We start from the raw sequence: 14910 nt of genomic DNA on the forward strand, positions 1-14910 counted from the left end.
TAATTTATGGGGTTATTGAAGGGCTATGAATCAGACGAGGACGAGAGCGATCGGAACGAGGAAAAAGTAAGTGCAGGCCAAAAAGTGAACAAAGTGGACTCTGGACGAGTCCAGAAGCCGCTGGTGCACAAATCGTCGCTCGCCAAGCTGGATCTTGGCAAGGTGTTGGGTATCCAGCAGATCGCAAAGCTTGAGGTGGCGGAAAATCGCATCGATGTGGACCAATTGCGAGTTGCGGGGGAATTACAGGAAAGTAGTGAGGACGAAGGTGCACAGGAGATAGAGCCCAGGCCAGTTGACGGATCAGACTCGTCGAAGATGGTGGAGTTCGACATGGCCAAATTCTATGCCGAAAATCAAAAACTTATCAGTTCCGGCAAGCTCGACCACAAGAATATCGTTCTACAGAACTCGCGTGCCACATATTACGGTGTCGGGAACAATAACCTGTCAAACGTGATCAGTTTTACGGAGAAAAACAGCGACAAGATTCAGCGCCAAATCGAGTCCGACAGGCGGAAAATGGCCGCAAAGGGCAGGCGTGGTGACAGATAGAGCGTACTTGACGATTAAATAATATTTCTATGTACAGTTAAACGTTTCGCAATCATCCTATTTGTTGTGGGTGGCCTCATACTCCTTTTTCAGCTCTGCAAGTTGCTCGTCACTGATTGGTGGAATAGGAATATCTTCAAAGTCGTCCTTCATCAGGAACGAGTATGTGTATAGGTAGACTCCGCCAGAGATGCCAGCAAGCACGCCGAACAGAGCCAGGTTTTTCCAGAAGTATGGCTGTCTGGCGCGCAGCATGGCAGGCGACATCTGGTATGTGTACTTATTGTAGTATGATGAGCCGCGACTGGATGTTAGCATGGATAAGGATCAGAAATACGTACTTGAATCTTGCCAAAGAAGAACGCATGTTTAATTTAAAGAAAATGTTTGAATATGCACTACAAAAAATTAAAAAAAATTTAGAAAAATTATATTACCATGTCTGTTGAAATACCTCCGCCCGACGAGGAAGAGCGGTACTTGGAGAAGCTTGTGTTTGGCGACAGCGAAGGATTTGGTGAAAATCTGAAGCAGGTTGACAAACTGTTCGATTTTGAGCAACAGGAGGAGAAGGAGCTGTTCACCTATGACGATAGCAGTGAGGATGAGCATCTGGACCAACTAAAAAATAGGGACCTCGTTTCTGAGTCCGAGGCCGAATCCGAGGCCGAGAGCGACAACCTGGAGACCATGGCAGACGAGGACCTCTACTTTGTCGACGAGAGCGACGAGGACAGAATGGACACAGACTCCGACAACGAGCCAGCTTCCGATTCCATGAGCGAGTACAGCGATGAGGAGGAGGCCGCATGGCAGGACAGCGACGACGAAAAGGTCAGTGTGTCTCTTCTGGGTGCCGACAAGTTGCGCAAGCTGCGCAAGACCGCTCAAGACGACAAAATCAGAGGTAAGCAGTATATCCACCGGCTGCGGGAGCAGTTCGAGAGAATCCATCCCCGTCCTGTTTGGGCCGACGAAATTGAAGGAGACTCTGAGGAGGAGCACGAAGAGGATGTAGAGGCCGGCCACGCGTCCACAGATGTTCTGGTGTCGACGAATCCGCTGCTTGAGTTCCTGAAAAGCAACCAGACGCATAACATAAAAAGCCAGGATACACGGTTCTTGCCGGCCGGCAAAATCGACATTTCGCGGCTGACAGACGCCAACATCAAGAAAATATCAAGGTCGGCCGTCCAGACGCTCAGTTTCCACGAGTCACAGCCGCTTCTCATGACCGGAGGCTACGACCGTACGCTCAGAATCTACCACATCGACGGGAAAATCAACAACCTCGTGACGTCGTTGCATCTGCGCAACTCGCCTATCCAAACGGCGGCATTCAACGGCGACGACATTTTCGCCGCTGGAAGACGGCGATACATGCACAAATGGGACGTGCTTGGTGGCTCCATCGAGAAAATCAGCAGAATGTACGGCCACGAAAAAACACAGCGATCTTTCGAACATTTCCGCATCAGCAAAAACGGCAAGTATCTCGGCCTCATGGGAAACTCCGGCTGGATCAATATTATCTCCCCAAAGACCGGTGTCTGGCTCAAAGGATTCAAGATAGAAGGCACCTTAGTGGACTTTGATTTCTCGCAAAGCGCCAGCAAGGACGCACACACGACGCTTGCCGCAGTCAACAGGGCCGGCGAGGTGTGGGAGTTCGACGTCGACGCCGGAACGACGCTCGACAGATGGACAGACGACTCCGGAACCGGCGTCACCAGAATTAAGTTTGGCGGCAACAACAGCAGATGGCTGGCCGTCGGCAACAACGTCGGCGTCGTCAACGTGTACGACCGCCTCAAGGACTCGCACAGGCCCGCCGGCACGGTCGAGAACCTTGTCACGACGATCTCGAGCATCGCCTTCACCAGCGACGGGCAGGTCATGTGTATCGCGTCACGTGACAAGAGAGACGCACTGCGGCTGGTGCACCTGCCAACGTGCCGGGTGTTTTCGAACTGGCCGACGAGCGGCACGCCGCTGGGCCGTGTGACGAGTGTGTGTTTCAGCCCGAACAACGAGCTGCTCGCGACGGGAAACGAGGCCGGCAAGGTGCGGCTGTGGAGGCTGAACCATTACTAGCAGATAAGTGTAATAATGCATGTTTACAATGATATATAAAAGCTCGTGAACGATCGTACTGTTCGAAAGGTGCTATAGCTCTGGTCCTGTTTTCGAAGACCCATTGATTTTGCGGCGCTCGAGGATTTTGGAGTGTGTTAGTTTCAGGTCAAACGTGTTGCTCAGCGTCGCGTCGAACGCCGGCGACGGCTCGTTTTGCACGGTGTATTTCTTTGTCGGCATAGGCCGTTTATCCACGGGAGTGGTGTCGTCCATTGTAATGTTTTCCAGCCCTTCCTTGAGTTCGTCGCTTTGATCACTGAGCTCGACAAACTGCGTTGTCTGCGGAGTACGTGGATAAATTTTATGCGTTTCCGAAACGCTTTTCGTGATGGACGAGGACCGCGAGTCTCCTGCGTTGGCGATCGAAGAAGACGTCGATCCGCAGCTGCCTATTTTGCATGACTTGATCTGGAAACACACCGACGACTTGCGCTTGGTTCCCGTGTAGAAGTCTTCTATTTCAGACGTGAGAATCGACGACTCCTCGTTCGCGGTCATGCTGGTTGTGTCTGTCGAGGTTCCTCCGGAACGCTCAGCTTCGAGTCCCGACAAAGGATCGTCCTTAAGCGGTGTTGTTCTGCGTTCTCTGTAGGACGGAGATTTCGAAAACTTGGCGTACGGCTTGGGCGTCAGGTCTGTTTCCTCGAATTCCGAGTCCTCGTCGAACTCGTCACTGACTTGTGAGGAGTCCGAGTCTGGTCGTTTGCGGAACTCGAGGATCTCAATAGGCTCGTCCTCCTCGAGAACACCGAGATTTCCTGTTTTTGGAGCAGCCAGTTGCGGCGTAGCGTCTCTTTGCACACCGTTGGCGGTGTCGAAGACGAGTCGGATGGCTTCTGCGCGCGGAGCCAAAAGACCGTCGGCCAGATTATCTGCCGTGCGGTTCAGCTTCTTATACAGCGCCTCGTCGAACGTTGTTTGCGGAACAGTTTCGGTGCTAGGGTTGGTAGCAACTTTGTCCTCGTATCCGCTCACCATCCACGGATCTCTGAGCAACTGGTCAATCGAGTACCTTGCGTCAGGATCCACAATCAGAAGATTGGCAATTAACCGTTTACAGTCATCCGAGACCTCGTCGAACCACGGACTCAAAAACTTGTAGTCACCTCTTGACACTTTGGTGCTGATATCCTTCGAATCCTGCGTAGCAGAGTAGAAAGGCGGGAAGCCAACTACCAGAGTGTACAAAACACAACCAATGGCCCACATATCCACTTTTTTCGTGTATCCAAGGTTCATATGCTGTTCGGGAGAAGTGTATCCAACGGTTCCGCAAGGTGTCTTGGCCTGCATGTTTTCGTTGTACAGGACGGTAGAAAGCCCAAAGTCTGCGAGTTTGACGACTCCGATACCGGCAGAGCCGTATTCCGGGATGAATTTGCCCTCGTCCAGTTTGTTGTTATCGTCCGAACGCCGTCTGGCCTTGTTCTGCTCCTGTTTGGAGCGAGGAAACATCTCAGTCGGGACAAATAGCAAGTTTTCGGGCTTGATGTCGCGATGCACAATTCCCTGCGAATGCAGATACTTGACAGCGCTGGCGACCTGTCTAATCACGTGCCTCGACAAGTCCTCGCTGAAATAAGTGTATTTGATAATCTGGTTGAAAATCTCTCCTCCGCTCACGTATTCCAGGAACAGAAAGCAATATCTGGAGTTGTATGAGTTTTGGTAGTTGTACAGCTTGGTGATGTTCTTGTGGTCCAATTTGGACATGATGCTGATCTCTTTGAGCACAGAGTTGATTTGTTCGGGTTTCATGTTTGTTTTGTCGATGATCTTGATGGCTACAAACTCCTGTGTTTCGGTGTCGAGCGCCTTTACCACCACGGAAAATGCTCCCTCGCCGATCTTTTCTAGCAAAGTGTATCTGGGCGACAGTTCTGAGTAAAATTGGGCGAACTCCGGAGGGATCGCGGGAGGAGGGCCTGAGTCCGTGTTGTTTGGGTCCACGGGGCCCGTTTCGGGGCCTGTCGACCGGCTCTTCTTGACTATATTTTTGAACAGCCCAAGCATGGCTAGCAATGACTAAGCAAAGAACCTTGACAGGGTTCTTGGAACTTCACGGCGAAAGTGGCTCTGATAGCAGTAGAGAAGAAAACAGGCGAGTGAGAAATAATTAAAAAAAATTAGGAGCCCCGCAAAAATGCTCCGTGCTACAGTAGCAGCACAACTATTAATAAATATTCTGGTCAAGGTTATAGATATATCCCCCAGTGGAGGCACACAGGCCCCCTGTCCCGACAAAAGCAAGCCTCGTGAGCACTTCATCGCGCTCGCCCTGTAGCAGCGTCCTCTGGCTGTCCACCTCGACCACGCGGTCGCCGCCTGCCACCAAAGTTTCTCCCGCAAATGCAAAATCGACCCGATATTTTTCTTCGTCAACCACGACGGTGTGCTGCGATGTAATCTCATTATTTTTGCGCACAAAGTCGATCTCCACTATTCGGGCCGCGCCATGTAGCTTCGCAAAACACCGGCCGTACTTCCACGCCACCTGCGTCACGCTGATCCTGTCAAACATGTCGAAAACGATCTCTGTGTCCAGAGCAATGTTCCTGGCACCGCGCAGATCGAAAAGGTTCACCACCCCGTCGTTCCCGCCAGAAACAAACTGTGTGCCGCTAGAAACATAAATGCTGAGCACGTCATCTGTGTGATATCCTTGTAGAGTGCCAATGGGCCGGCCTGAGACACGCGAGTCGTAGAAATCGACGCTTGTCCCGCCGCAGCCTGCTACCACGCCGTTGTCCAAATACGCCGCCTGGACGACGTTGGAGCCGTGCATCTTCACAACGGGCTGCAACGTCTCGATATCCCAGATTTTCACGTCTCCAGAGCAACTGAGCATCCGTTGGGGCTGCGCAGGGTCGAACCCCAGGAACGTGACTGGCTTGATGGTATCGTTGGCCAGCTCTGCGACGACTTTACCGTTCAAAACCGAGCTGAGTGCAATAGCAGGTGAGTCCACACATGCACTCACGCATACTCGCCCGCTAGCTGACAATGCCAACGCCGTGACGGCGGAGGAGTGCGGTCGAAATGACATGTATTTATTATTCCGGCAGTGCAAAATATATAAAATTAATGCTGAAAAATATTCTCACCGAAATGGCCACCCCCAAGTATTTCAAAGTGACGCAGTTGCGGTCTGCGATCGCGCTGCCCCAGAAAAAGAAGGAAACGTTGCTCAGACTCGGTCTTCACCGTAGGCATCAGACCGTGTTCCACAGAATATGCCCGCAACAGGCCGGTATGATTGCCACGGTCAAGGAGCTGGTGAAAGTGGAGCTTGCAGACGAGATGCTAACCAAGGACGAGATGAGAGAGCAGAGGAAATCGGACCCGGGCTTCACGATCGAAAAAGCCGTTTCTGGAACCGCTTCCACGTCAAACTAGGCAAAACAGGCTACTGTATATAATGACCACGCTAATATATTGGATATCGAACAATGACGGCTAATCGTCCCTGAAAACCCCCAAATTTAACGGAGTCAACGCTCTCTCCGAAAGGGCCAGCTTGAGGTCCTCTGCGTCGATGCTGACGGTTTCCTTCGCGGACTCTTTCTCCATTCTGGATGCCCGCACGTTGGACGTTTGCGGCCGCACCTCCTGCAGTATCGAGGTGTACAGTTCCGTGTCGCTGGAGACGAGCGAGTCGTCGACCATGCGCAAAATGGCCCGCTGCGAAATTGTCATCGAGCTGTCGAGTCTGTCGTTTCTGCGTTTCTTTAGCGAGCCCAGCCGTTGCAGCACCACCGGCGACGGAGCGGTCGAATCGAACGACACGTCCAGTCTGTCTAGTGACCGTTTCGAGCCGATCGGGGTATCTGGGAATATTGCTGCAGACCTCTCCACGCTAACCCTGCCGTCTGGGCCGCAAGTGATGGTGGAAACTCCAAAAGTCAGGCCGCTGACTCTGTCTTCCTCGTAATGCGCAAAGACCCGTTTCAGAGGATCACATTTAGCTTGCTGAGTACTGGAAGATACAGTGTACTTGATGTTGATTGGCTGTGAGTACTTCTGAACATTGTTTGGCTCGAAACGCACACTCGTGGTGAAATCGATGCCGTCTTTGGACTGCAGTTCCGGCTTGGTGGCCACCACAGGGAACATGCACTCGTACGGAGCTGCATAGAGAGTGGCGAACTTGTATGCCGGCTGGCGAGTTATCACGCGGGGTCTGGTGTGTCTAGGAGGCATGAAGAATTGAAGAGCCAAGTTTGGTGCGTCTGGACTATCTGTAATATCTTGCTATTTACCTATTGCCGTTTCTGGGACTGTGATGAAAAACGCGTCGATCGACGCTAGCCGACGGCACTCGGCCTTTTTTGCAAAATTTTCGAAAAAATCGTTTTTCATCCACCATGCCTAGAAAAGCCACAAACCTGTTCTCCCTTACACGGGGACGGGTGCGCATGGCACTGAACAAGCACAACCTGTTTAATTTCTACAAGGACCGTGCACCGATGTTCAAGGTAATGTCCATGTTCATGCAGAAATGGGACTCGAAACAAAAAACACGAGGATACCACGGAGAACACATCCCTGAGGGCAGATGGCTCAAGCTATTCCAGAAAAAACTGGATGGTGTGGCCCAGATGGATGCGTCGCTCAGTGGAAAGGCGAATGACGAGACTCCGATGGTGCTGCAGACGTTTGCGGTGCTGGAAAAGCGACTCGATGTGGCCGTTTTCCGTGCCATGTTTGCCTCGTCGGTCAGACAAGCCAGACAGTTCATTCTCGCCGGCGACGTCAAGGTCAATGGCGTTCCTATCAAACACCCTTCGTACCCGTTGAGTCCTGGAGACGTGTTCAGCGTGGAGCCAGACAGGGTGTTACAGGCTTTGGGAGAAAAAAAACCTAGCTTGAAAGAGGCATACAAGGTGGACAGAGAGCAGGTGATCCAATGGCAGAAATTTGTGAACCGTGCGAGGTCCGACCCACTCAACGTGTGGCAAAACCAAAGAAGTAAACAAAAGAAGATGAGACAGACGTATGGCGATCTGTACAACCCAGAGTTGCCTCCTCCAGAGCTGGACGATGTTGTGGCCCGTTTTGGCTCGCGTCAGGAGTCAAAAATCAACGAGCTCGGCAAAAAGCTGAATAGCATCACCAGAAACACGATTCTGGCCGATATCGTGAACACAGCCAAGGCCATCGAGGGAGAGGTGGATGCCAGTGTGTTCGAGCCCCAGTTCGGTGCTGCCCTAGCAAACAAATGTTTCAACATATACCAGATGGTGGCCAACAACAAGGCGTTGTTCGAGGGTGGCGAGGAGGAGATGAACGAGGAGATAACCAAGATATTGCCCAAGTATGTGAATGGCCAACCGCAGGGTAAGTTCTACGATGATACCAAGGCCAAGAAAGTGAAGCAGGCGCTGTCAGAGCTCAAGTCTGGGTATCTGGAGAAAGTCAGAAAAGACCACAAGGAGCAAGCTCCTTCTGAGGATGCGATCGTGTCCACCTGGGTGAGCAGACTCATCAAGCATCCTAAACTTCCTTCTTGGTCTGAAGTGCAAGAGAAGGGAGTGTACAAGGTGGACCTGCCGTGGCAGAAATCGATGTGGGGTCTCGAGGACCCTTCGAAACCGTACTTTACGCCATGGAGACCGCGTCAATTCATTGCTCCGTTCGCCGTGCTACCTAAACACATCGAAATTTCATTCCGCACGTGTCATGCGGTTTACATGAGAAACCCAATTGCCAGACCTGGCGAGTCTGAGGTTATCTCTCCATTCAGCCACGAGGCCCACGAAAGAGCATACATGTACTATTCGAGAAAGGGGCTGTAATGTATATAGACGACAATACAGGAAGTAAATTATTTGGAAAATAATTTGGAAAATAATCTGGAAAATAATTCGGGAAAAAAATATGATTTAATTTATTCATGTCATGGTTGCAGCTTCTCAAGTCCAAATTTCCCGCTAGCCAAGCAGCGCAGGAACTCCGTTGGATCCAGCAGGAGCTCCCCAAGTCCCAGTGGCAGACAGCCGTCGAACTAAGAGCCAAGCTGGTCCCGTTGCAATATATTCTCGGATCCCAGCCTTTTGGCGATCTGACAATAAAGTGCAAGCCAGGAGTCCTGATTCCGCGGAACGACACTGAGGAGTGGTGTGAGGAGCTCAAGCAGGTGATTAGAAAACGCGGCGAACCGGTCGAAGTGTTAGAGTATTGCACAGGTTCTGGCTGCATTGGACTAAGCATAGCGACACTTACAAATGTCAAAAAAGTTATAGCGCTGGATATCAACAAACAGGCACTTGCTCTCAGCCAAGAAAATCTGCGATTAAATTCAGCAAAGGTTAAGGCAAAGGTCGAGTTCTACTATGGCGATCTACTGAAGCGTCAGTTCCCGCAAACGACCGCTACACTGCTTCTTTCTAATCCACCATATATACCTCGAGAACACTTCAGCCCCGACGGAGGTGTGGAAGAGTCGGTCCTCAAATATGAGCCAGAAAATGCATTAGTGGGGAACCTCGAGTTTTACAGCGCGTTGTGCGAGCTCGTGAGCCAGGGAACGATCGAGGGCTTTGTCTTTGAGCTTGGCTACCGCGAACAGGCCGAGCACACCAAAAGTCTTCTCCCGAGCTGGACCTGCGGTATCAGATACGATTCTCGCAAAAACATACGAAACGTTATTGGCTGGAAACCAAGCTGGAATATTTTACAGTCTATGTGCGATGAAATTCTATGAAGCGGTCGACTCGTCGCTCTTACGCTTCTTGCCCCGTCCAACAGCCTGCACGCCCTCCACTGGCAAGACTCTCAGGCCGTGGAACACGTACCCTCCGCCAGCTCTGGAAGTCATTAATGGGTGCAATTTTCCAGGCACCGTCTGGTAGCGTCTGACTTTGGTTTCGGAAATGTTGGTCATGATCACTCGTTTATCTTTCTGCAAAACATGGTCGAGCTCAATCAGCATCTCCTTGTATTGGTGGTACGCAACGACTGGCCGCGAGCCTGACAATGCTTCCAGAACACGAGGAATTAGAGTTGCCGGGTTCAAGGTGGAAATACTCACTACCGCATCAAGATCGTGGTTCGCAACCATCTCCAGTGTCTGTCTCAATTTTTCTGCCTTCGCCAGTCTTTTTGCATACATGTTCCGGCGCTGCGGCGGCATTTCCTCAATCTCCTGGTCTGTGAACTTGAAAACCTTGCCTGTGTCTTCGTCTGGCTCGAAAAACTCCAGGAAGCTGATTGGACGCAGAAATTTGTCCAGCTCAGCGTCAGTGTATCCAGCCTGTTTGAGTATCCATGTGTTTGGCTGGTCATTCTCATGCAACCATATGATTAAGCCCAGTCCTTGCATTCTTTCCAGAAGGGCATAGACCAACAATCCTCCGGTCTCGTCCAACACTAAATAGTTTCCACCGGGCATGATATTTGCATGGCTCATCATTAAACCCAACGTCTCTTCGCTCAAATCCAACACCCTTTGCGGGTCCTTTTCCCGGTAGTAGTAATTGAGTAAGGCCGAGGAGCTAAGACTGTCAATTTGGAACCGTCTGGCAAACTTCTTCTGCTTTCTAGTTAAATACTTCTCTTGAGAAAATACAGTTTTTTTCTCAAATGCTTCGTGGCTCTGAATCATCTTTTCGATAATCTGACGTGCAACCTGATTACCCTCGCCCTCTTTCTTCATATTCTCGATATCCTGTGTCGTCAATTTCTGGATTTTCTGTCCAATATCTGTTAAATCTTTGTTATTAGCAGAGCTTTTAAGCTCTGGAATTGGGGTTCCGTCATTACTATCTTCGAGGTCTACCAGCAAGTGCTTAATCGGGGACACTTTTTTGTCCGCAACGATCTCGAAAGCTTGTCCATAAGCGTATCCAAACGTTCCATCGACCAGAAAATGGCCAAATTTGCCGAGATTGATTGTCCCTCCCGGTTTGAGCTGAACAATCCTAAGACTTCCTGACGGCATGGTCACGAGACAGTGCTCGTTTGGCGAGATCACCTTGTTCTGACCAATTTCGGGCATTCTAGAGGTATAATTTTTTGATCTTGATTTTTTAATTTTTTTTGATACACCTCTGGAAACGGGACCAAAAAATTTACGTGAAAAATTTGAAAAAATATTTAGATAGACACAGATATGGGAAGAAGGGCCAAGAATAAGCAGGGAATGCCTCCCTCGCTGGAAGAATTCCACAAATCTGAGAAGAAAAAAGTCACAAAGCGTAAGGCAGAGAAAGAGTCTAAGGATGTGAAGAAATCAATGAAGAAAGCCAAGAAACCCAAACAGGAAGAAGAATATAAAGATCCAGAGGATCTGCCAGAAGTCGACCTTGAGGAGCTTTCGGCTGCCAAGAAATCTCTTTTTGACGATGACGAGGAGGAAGAGGCAGGTCTGGATGAGTTTGAACAGCTCGAAGACGACTCTGAGCCAGAGGTCGATGACGAGTTTGTTGATTCTGACGAGGAAGGCAGAGAAAGACCAATGTTTTCCGACGACGAGAGCGACGATATGGATGCCATCAATGCTGCTAATATGGAAGAGTACTCCAGAAAGCTTGATGAGGAGGCTTTGATGGAGCAACAGGACGCCGAAGATGAGCTTCTGGAGGAAAATACTAAAAACCCAAGAGCTAAGGTTTTGCCAACAGAAGAAGAGGAGGAGGAGATGAAACAATCAGGACCTGATCTGACGATGGTCAGAACTCGTATGCTCGAGGTGGTGAAGGTACTTGAAGATTTCAAGAACCTCGCCGAGGAGGGCAGAAGCCGTGTGGAGTACGTGGACCGGTTGCTGAAAGATATATGTGAATATTTTGGCTACACACCATTTTTGGCCGAGAAGCTTTTCAATCTTTTCTCACCGTCGGAGGCCATTGAGTTCTTCGAGGCCAACGAAATTCATAGACCAGTGACGATCAGAACCAACACCTTGGTGACCAGACGCAGAGAGCTGGCCCAGACCCTGGTCAACAAGGGAGTTAATTTGCAACCAATAGGGCCATGGACTAAAGTCGGACTCCAGGTGTTTGACTCGCAGGTTCCTATTGGAGCCACTCCAGAGTATCTGGCTGGACATTACATCCTTCAAGCCGCCTCTTCGTTCCTGCCGGTGATGGCTTTGGATCCGCAGGAAAATGAGCGGATTTTGGACATGGCAGCTGCTCCCGGTGGAAAAACGACGTACATTTCTGCTCTTATGAAAAACACCGGGTGTGTGTTCGCGAACGACGCCAATAAAGCAAGAACCAAGTCGCTGATCGCCAATATCCATCGTCTGGGGTGCACCAACACGGTGGTCTGCAACTATGATGCGCGCGAGTTTCCTAAGGTCATTGGTGGGTTCGATAGAGTACTCCTGGACGCGCCATGCTCTGGAACAGGTGTCATTGCCAAGGACCAGAACGTCAAGGTCAACAGAACCGAGAAGGATTTCATTCAAATTCCTCATCTACAAAAACAGCTGCTGCTCTCTGCGATCGACTCTGTCGACGCGCATTCCGCCACCGGCGGCGTGATTGTGTATTCCACCTGTTCGGTTGCTGTTGAAGAGAACGAGGCCGTGGTGGATTACGCTTTGCGCAAGAGACCAAACGTGAAACTCGTGGAAACCGGCCTGGCCATTGGAAAGCCCGGGTTCACCTCCTACAGAGGAAAACAGTTTAATCCAAAAGTGTCGCTCACCAGAAGATACTACCCGCACGCGTACAACGTGGACGGCTTCTTTGTGGCCAAGTTCCAAAAGGTGGCCTCCAGTCCTCACGACGTTTCCAAGGCGGGAGCCAAGGAGAAGGAAATGGCAGCAGACGCGGAAGCAGAGAAGGAAGGACTTATCCACGGCGACTTCGCCAACTTCGACGATGAGGCAGATAAAGAAATCATGAAGGAGTCCATCAAACACAATCTCAAGAAGAAGGGTATTAACCCAAACACCGTCGATATCGAGAAAAAGCTGCCCAAGCATTAAGTTGTGTGTATTTTATAGTCTAACACAGCCCATGTTATTTTCCTTCATGTACTCTGCGCCGTACTCGGCGTACTCCTGTCTGGTAACGTAGCTATGCTTCGCCTCGTCTGTGAGCGACCATTTGGCCATCCCACGCCAGGCATCTAGCAACGGGTCTTGCGCTCTTCTCACTCTCAAAGGAGAGCCAACAGGAAGCACGGCGCGCAAATCGGAATCCAGCCGTTCCTGGAAATTCTGGAACAATGACTGGCCGCCAGTGAGAAACACATCCTTCATCATTTCTGTGGAGTCGTCTCCAGAAAATCCCTTCTCCCCCGGCAATCTTCTCAAAAGTGTATCTTCAGCCAGCTCCACAATTCCTGCCTGATCCACACCTGCAATTGAGGGCTGGAACAATATTTCGGGGATCCGAATCCGTTCCACGTTTATGTGGATCTGATGCTGCTGGTGCTGGTCCTCGGGATCGAAATTACGTGGGCCTCTTAAAAACCGGTGGATCAGTGAGTTGCGCCAATCAAACTGTCTCTGTAACGTGTCTTCCACAGTGAAATTTGGATCGTACTCTAACAGCTCCTCCTCAATCTTGAGAATCTCCTGCTGCACCTCCTCCTCTGCATCGTCGTCTTCCTCGCGAGCAATGGCCCGGTAAACTGCCCAGTCATCATCGTTAGCACCAAACGTGTCGTTTGGGTCGTTATCGATGGTCACATTGCCGGCCTTTTTGCGTCTGCCGGCACCCCTGTCCTCGTCTGCCAAAGATGCTATATTTTTCATCCGGTTTTGTGCAGCACGACTTTTTCTGTCCGTCAGCTCCTCCTTCAACCGCTTGCGCTCCTTGACGCGCTGAATCAGCTTCTCTAGCCGCTCCCTTCTATCAGAAATCCATCCTCCCAAATCCGACTCTCGCCATTTTCTATCTTTTTCGGCAGCCTCCTCGGCCTCCTTTTTGGCAAGCTCTTTCTCCTGCTTTGCGCGCATCCGGGCATCGTAGTTGGCCTTCATCAAGCGTTGTTTGCGCTTCTCCTTCATTTGGTCCTCGCTCAATTGCTCGTCCGGAACCTCTAACAGCGGGAACGAAGGCGGTTCCTCGCTGGTGTTCTCGCCAATGTCCTCGTTTCTGGCCTTTTTCAACGATCTCTCAAGATTGGCTATGTGCTTGTTCATCTCCGACTCATCTTGAAACCCTTCGTTCCGCAGCACATCTATTTGCTCGCGCTTGTTCATGCTTTTCATCCGCTCTTTTAAACCGGTGAAATAGGCGAAATCTGCTTCTTTCTGCACCAATTTCTCCAATCGACGCTCTCTCGCCTGCTCATGGAGCCGCTTTATCTGCTCCCGTTTCCTCTCGGCCTCCAACTGCAGCTCCTCCTCGGTTTTTTGGTGTTTGACAACTTCCGTAAACGGAACTTCCAACACTATGTCGTTCTTCTCCAAATTATCCAGATCCAAATAGTGTGTAATCTCCTCAGAGAAGTCTTTGGAAACATAGCAGTAGTCCTGTTTGATTTTTTCCATCTGGAAAGTGGTGAGTCTGGTGGGGAAATAAGGGTACTTGAGCCCAATAAAATCCATCAAATAATTCGTCGCCTGTCTTCCGCCCCAGTCTAACCGTTTCGCAATGGACAAAATTGGCTTGTGCTCTACAACGGGGATCACGTGCGTCGCTTCATGCCCTGTTCCGATCACAAGTCCCGTCGAGCCTCCGTTCTGATAGTAGCTGAATAGACAGTCTGCTCCAAAAGCGAGTTTTGGCACGTTGTAAGCCTCAAAAAGCAGCTCCATCATACCTGTTCTTTGCTGCAACGGCGTGGCAAGAACCTCGTTCATGACAATCGGATTGTCCACCCTGCCCTGAGAAGACACTCCGCAGTGCAGAAACCCGTAGTCTAACACTTTCTCGATCACATCCCAATTATTAATCATTGGACCGTCAAAAGCAGACCGGATATTGGATTTGGACACATTGTCCAAATACATGTCGTTTCCAACCAGCGTAATCATTCTGTTGACACGGCGGTCTTTGAACCGCGACATTACCGTCGGAAACACGTTGTTTGGGCTTGTTTCCTTGGCCAGTCCAATCCTGGTTGTCGATCGCCCCAGATCAATCGCAATAGGCACTCCCGTCTCGTAGGAGGTGTAGTATGGCTCCGGCTGCGCGGGCGCAGGGAAGTCGGGGATTGGGAACGCTGGCCGTGGCGGCAATTCTTCTTCGGTGCGTTTATTTGCCATGGAAAAGAATTGGAGTTAATTTTTCCAATCTATTTGGTCTTGATTTTGTT

The 14910-nt window shown here is 50.4% G+C and overlaps 11 protein-coding genes across 11 annotated transcripts; 5 read left to right on the forward strand and 6 right to left on the reverse strand.

Moving 5' to 3' along the window:
• Positions 1 to 6: 6 nt before the first annotated feature.
• On the forward strand, positions 7 to 555 carry HPODL_02055 (uncharacterized protein; the record flags this gene model as incomplete). Its single annotated transcript, XM_014081666.1, has 1 exon — positions 7 to 555. The coding sequence occupies one exon, from the start codon at positions 7 to 9 to the stop codon at positions 553 to 555; it is 549 nt and encodes a 182-aa protein (XP_013937141.1).
• Positions 556 to 612: 57 nt separating this feature from the next.
• On the reverse strand, positions 613 to 873 carry HPODL_02056 (putative membrane protein; the record flags this gene model as incomplete). The annotated part of the gene is made up of 1 exon (XM_014081667.1): positions 613 to 873. The coding sequence occupies one exon, from the start codon at positions 871 to 873 to the stop codon at positions 613 to 615; it is 261 nt and encodes an 86-aa protein (XP_013937142.1).
• Positions 874 to 993: 120 nt separating this feature from the next.
• HPODL_02057 (U3 snoRNA associated protein) lies at positions 994 to 2649 on the forward strand (the record flags this gene model as incomplete). Its single annotated transcript, XM_014081668.1, has 1 exon — positions 994 to 2649. One exon carries the CDS (start codon positions 994 to 996, stop codon positions 2647 to 2649), a length of 1656 nt encoding a protein of 551 aa, XP_013937143.1.
• A 72-nt stretch (positions 2650 to 2721) lies between these two features.
• On the reverse strand, positions 2722 to 4704 carry HPODL_02058 (uncharacterized protein; the record flags this gene model as incomplete). The annotated part of the gene is made up of 1 exon (XM_014081669.1): positions 2722 to 4704. One exon carries the CDS (start codon positions 4702 to 4704, stop codon positions 2722 to 2724), a length of 1983 nt encoding a protein of 660 aa, XP_013937144.1.
• A 160-nt stretch (positions 4705 to 4864) lies between these two features.
• HPODL_02059 (putative secreted protein) lies at positions 4865 to 5737 on the reverse strand (the record flags this gene model as incomplete). Its single annotated transcript, XM_014081670.1, has 1 exon — positions 4865 to 5737. The coding sequence occupies one exon, from the start codon at positions 5735 to 5737 to the stop codon at positions 4865 to 4867; it is 873 nt and encodes a 290-aa protein (XP_013937145.1).
• Positions 5738 to 5775: 38 nt separating this feature from the next.
• HPODL_02060 (uncharacterized protein) lies at positions 5776 to 6087 on the forward strand (the record flags this gene model as incomplete). Its single annotated transcript, XM_014081671.1, has 1 exon — positions 5776 to 6087. One exon carries the CDS (start codon positions 5776 to 5778, stop codon positions 6085 to 6087), a length of 312 nt encoding a protein of 103 aa, XP_013937146.1.
• Positions 6088 to 6147: 60 nt separating this feature from the next.
• Positions 6148 to 6891, reverse strand: HPODL_02061 (uncharacterized protein; the record flags this gene model as incomplete). The annotated part of the gene is made up of 1 exon (XM_014081672.1): positions 6148 to 6891. The coding sequence occupies one exon, from the start codon at positions 6889 to 6891 to the stop codon at positions 6148 to 6150; it is 744 nt and encodes a 247-aa protein (XP_013937147.1).
• A 164-nt stretch (positions 6892 to 7055) lies between these two features.
• On the forward strand, positions 7056 to 8486 carry HPODL_02062 (Mitochondrial ribosomal component of the small subunit; the record flags this gene model as incomplete). Its single annotated transcript, XM_014081673.1, has 1 exon — positions 7056 to 8486. The coding sequence occupies one exon, from the start codon at positions 7056 to 7058 to the stop codon at positions 8484 to 8486; it is 1431 nt and encodes a 476-aa protein (XP_013937148.1).
• A 902-nt stretch (positions 8487 to 9388) lies between these two features.
• On the reverse strand, positions 9389 to 10687 carry HPODL_02063 (tRNA (adenine(58)-N(1))-methyltransferase non-catalytic subunit TRM6; the record flags this gene model as incomplete). The annotated part of the gene is made up of 1 exon (XM_014081674.1): positions 9389 to 10687. One exon carries the CDS (start codon positions 10685 to 10687, stop codon positions 9389 to 9391), a length of 1299 nt encoding a protein of 432 aa, XP_013937149.1.
• A 114-nt stretch (positions 10688 to 10801) lies between these two features.
• HPODL_02064 (putative ribosomal RNA methyltransferase Nop2) lies at positions 10802 to 12628 on the forward strand (the record flags this gene model as incomplete). Its single annotated transcript, XM_014081675.1, has 1 exon — positions 10802 to 12628. One exon carries the CDS (start codon positions 10802 to 10804, stop codon positions 12626 to 12628), a length of 1827 nt encoding a protein of 608 aa, XP_013937150.1.
• Positions 12629 to 12640: 12 nt separating this feature from the next.
• HPODL_02065 (Actin-related protein 5) lies at positions 12641 to 14860 on the reverse strand (the record flags this gene model as incomplete). Its single annotated transcript, XM_014081676.1, has 1 exon — positions 12641 to 14860. One exon carries the CDS (start codon positions 14858 to 14860, stop codon positions 12641 to 12643), a length of 2220 nt encoding a protein of 739 aa, XP_013937151.1.
• Positions 14861 to 14910: the final 50 nt, after the last annotated feature.

This window comes from Ogataea parapolymorpha, chromosome I, assembly GCF_000187245.1.
Source record: "Ogataea parapolymorpha DL-1 chromosome I, whole genome shotgun sequence".
Taxonomy (NCBI): domain Eukaryota; kingdom Fungi; phylum Ascomycota; class Pichiomycetes; order Pichiales; family Pichiaceae; genus Ogataea; species Ogataea parapolymorpha.